The sequence below is a fragment of the Thalia democratica genome, chromosome 3 (assembly GCF_965202585.1).
Source record: "Thalia democratica chromosome 3, ktThaDemo2.hap1.1, whole genome shotgun sequence".
Classification (NCBI taxonomy): domain Eukaryota; kingdom Metazoa; phylum Chordata; class Thaliacea; order Salpida; family Salpidae; genus Thalia; species Thalia democratica.
The window spans coordinates 50391823-50394693 of NC_139167.1; the positions used below are offsets into that span (position 1 = coordinate 50391823).

At 31.9% G+C, this 2871-nt stretch overlaps 1 protein-coding gene across 1 annotated transcript; it reads right to left on the reverse strand.

Moving 5' to 3' along the window:
• Positions 1-226: 226 nt before the first annotated feature.
• LOC145832702 (heterogeneous nuclear ribonucleoprotein A/B-like) lies at positions 227-1547 on the reverse strand. The gene has a single exon (XM_082940010.1). It carries the CDS (start codon positions 1503-1505, stop codon positions 513-515), a length of 993 nt encoding a protein of 330 aa, XP_082796136.1. The 5' UTR covers positions 1506-1547; the 3' UTR covers positions 227-512.
• Between the last annotated feature and the right edge of the window lie 1324 nt (positions 1548-2871).

The following is a 2871-nucleotide window of genomic DNA, read 5'->3' on the forward strand; positions in this document are numbered from 1 at the left end:
ACCCTACAAAATTTAAAGAATATAAATTTAGGATTTATTTTTGTTAAACCTATTTTACATTGACATCTCTGGTAACCTTAGAAACTGAAAATATTTTCAGAGGTTTAAGTTCTATCTAAATTATAAATCAAATATATTTATTCAAAAGATTGATTTTATTTGATTTTAATTAAAAAAAAATAAATCTTAACATTTCTTGAAAACTTAAAACATTAAACATAAAAAGCACATGTAAGTTTTTTATTTATAAAATTTCATGATAAAAAAACGTTAACATTAATTAAAAGCAACAAAAATATAATCCTAAATGTTATTTAAATAGTTCCTAAAACAAAATAAAATAAAATTTTACTAAATTCTAGAAATATATATCATCAGCACTGCCACTTAATTTCAAATACCTTGTAACACTGGAAAACAATGATGAAGAACAGCATATACGCCATGAAATTTCTACAAACTGTTCTCTGGCTGTAATGATAAAAAAGTTCATATGTACCATAGAAAGTTTCTTAGTATGGCTGGAATGAATTTTGATGAGCACCTCTCCTGGCTTTTCCTGGAGCTCCACGTCCTCTGGCACCTCCCCTTCCTCCACGAAATCCTCCGTAACTTTGTCCATATCCTCCATAGCCTCCTTGGCCATATCCACCGTACCCATAATCACCTTGGTCATAGGCTGGGTAGCCATAGCCTTGGTTGTAGTCATAGCCTTGAAAGCCATAACCTTGGCCATACTGTTGTCCGTACCCCCAGTTACCACCAAAGCCGCCACGGCCTCCCATTTGGTTACCACGGAAGCCACCTCTGCCTCCACGCTTTTTTGTAATTTGGGACTCTTTCACATCAACAGTTTGACCGTCTAACTCATGCTCTTTGACTGCACAGGCACCAGCAATGTTTTCTGGATCTTTGTATTGAACAAAACAGAAACCTTTTCCTTTGCCAGTAGCTCTATCAATTGGCCTCTCAAACAATTCAATTTCACCAAACTTGGCAAAGTATTCTTCAATTACATTGTTTTCAGTTTCTGCTTTGATTCCACCAACAAACAATTTTCTTTCTTTGCGGAGAGCTTGAGCTTTTTTAGGATCAATCTTGTTGCCATTAAGCATGTGCTCTTTTTGGGCAAGAACTTTTTTAACAGACTCTTTGTTAGAAAAGAGAACAAAACCAAACCCTCTTGAGCGTTCAGTTGCTCCATCTTTTTTAATCTCACAGTCTGTTACTTCACCAAAGCTTTTGAAATATTCCTTCAAATCTGGAGCTTGGGTGTCCCAGGATAGGCCACCAACAAACATTTTGAGATCATTGTCTTCACTTGCTTTGATAAGATCTCCTTCTGCTGGAGCTTTGGTTTCGGAGGCAGCTTCTTCAGTTTCAGCAGCTGGAACACCGTTGGAATCCCCATTTGAACCACCGTTGGTGTGTACTTCAGTTTCAGTGGTCTCTTGTTCTTGAGGTACAGTTTCATCAGCAACTGGGGTAGTATCAACAGCTTCCATTGTTACAATAATATTCAAACAAATAAAATAAGATTCTGACAAATGTACTATAATTTTTTATTTATGTTATACTTTTAAACTTAATCTTTACAACATTTATTTATAAAACCAATAGTATATTTCAAAAACTAAGTGCAAATACTAATGACGTCTAAATTTAATTAGTATTTACTTTTTATAAATTCTATTAGTTGGACTCTTTTCAAATATTTTAGTTTGTTTGATCAAATTGTTGATATACTAATAAGTAAAAACATTTAAGTTTTTATGTATAAAATACTTTACATTTGAAAGTAGCCTACCCGAACCTTCAGATGTATTCTTTTTACAATTTTTTATTTGTTTACAAGTGTATATTTCAAAAAATTTTTAGCTATATATTGTAAGTTGGTTTCTACTTTTTTGGAAGAAAAATCTGACATTGACTTTTTAGACTAAGTGGTAGGAAATTTGAGTTTTTTTGTAATTTACTAACCTACAGGGTTGCCACTCTCTAAGTCCAAAAACTGTCCTGAGTTACCTTGAACTGTCCTAGCCATCCTGACTTTTTTCAAAACTTTAAAAAAATCCAACTTTTTGAAACTAATAATTATCTAGTTTTTTAAAAAAACATTTAAGCTAAATTTCATCTGAAGTTTATTAAAGGCATAGGGGGGGGGGGGGGGTATATACCCTTTTTTGGTTTTTGATCTTATTCTATATAGTTTTTACTAAGCTACAAGATGCTTTTTACAGATTTAAAAAATTCAAAATAATTTTTGAGATATAGCCGGTCAAAGTTGGAGTCAACAATAGGTTCCTTATGGGAGGCGCAAACTAAAACGGCAAAAATAGACTATTTTACTAAAAATCTATCTTTTCCTACGTTTTTTGAGATAACTACCTCAAACTTTCAGGAAATGTTCCTTGATATATTTAGAAAATTCTGTCGGAAGGAACTTTGAAAAAAATAAAAAATAAAAATTTTATATAAAAAATAAACAAAAAAAACAGTTTTTTTTTTGTTTTTTTGTTATAAAATTTTTATTTTTTAATTTTTTTAAATTCTGTTCAGACAGAATTTTCTAAATACTGCAAGGAAAATTTCCTAAAAAATTGAGGTAGTTATCTCAAAAAACGTAGGAGGAGATAGATTTTTAGTGATTTCTAGTTATTTGCCGTTTTAGTTTGCGCCTCCCATAAGGATCCTATTGTTGCCTCTGACTTTGACCGGCTATCTCAAAAATTATTTTGAATTTTTTAAATCTGTAAAAAGCATCTTGTAGCTTAGTAAAAACTATATAAAATAAGATCAAAAACCAAAAAAGGGTGCTTACCCCCCCCCCCCCCCCCCTATGCCCTTAAAAAAAGCTTTTTAAATCATTAA

Excerpts from the sequence above, each read along its gene's own strand:
- LOC145832702 (XM_082940010.1), bottom strand. The coding sequence starts at position 1,505 with ATGGAAGCTGTTGATACTACCCCAGTTGCTGATGAAACTGTACCTCAA.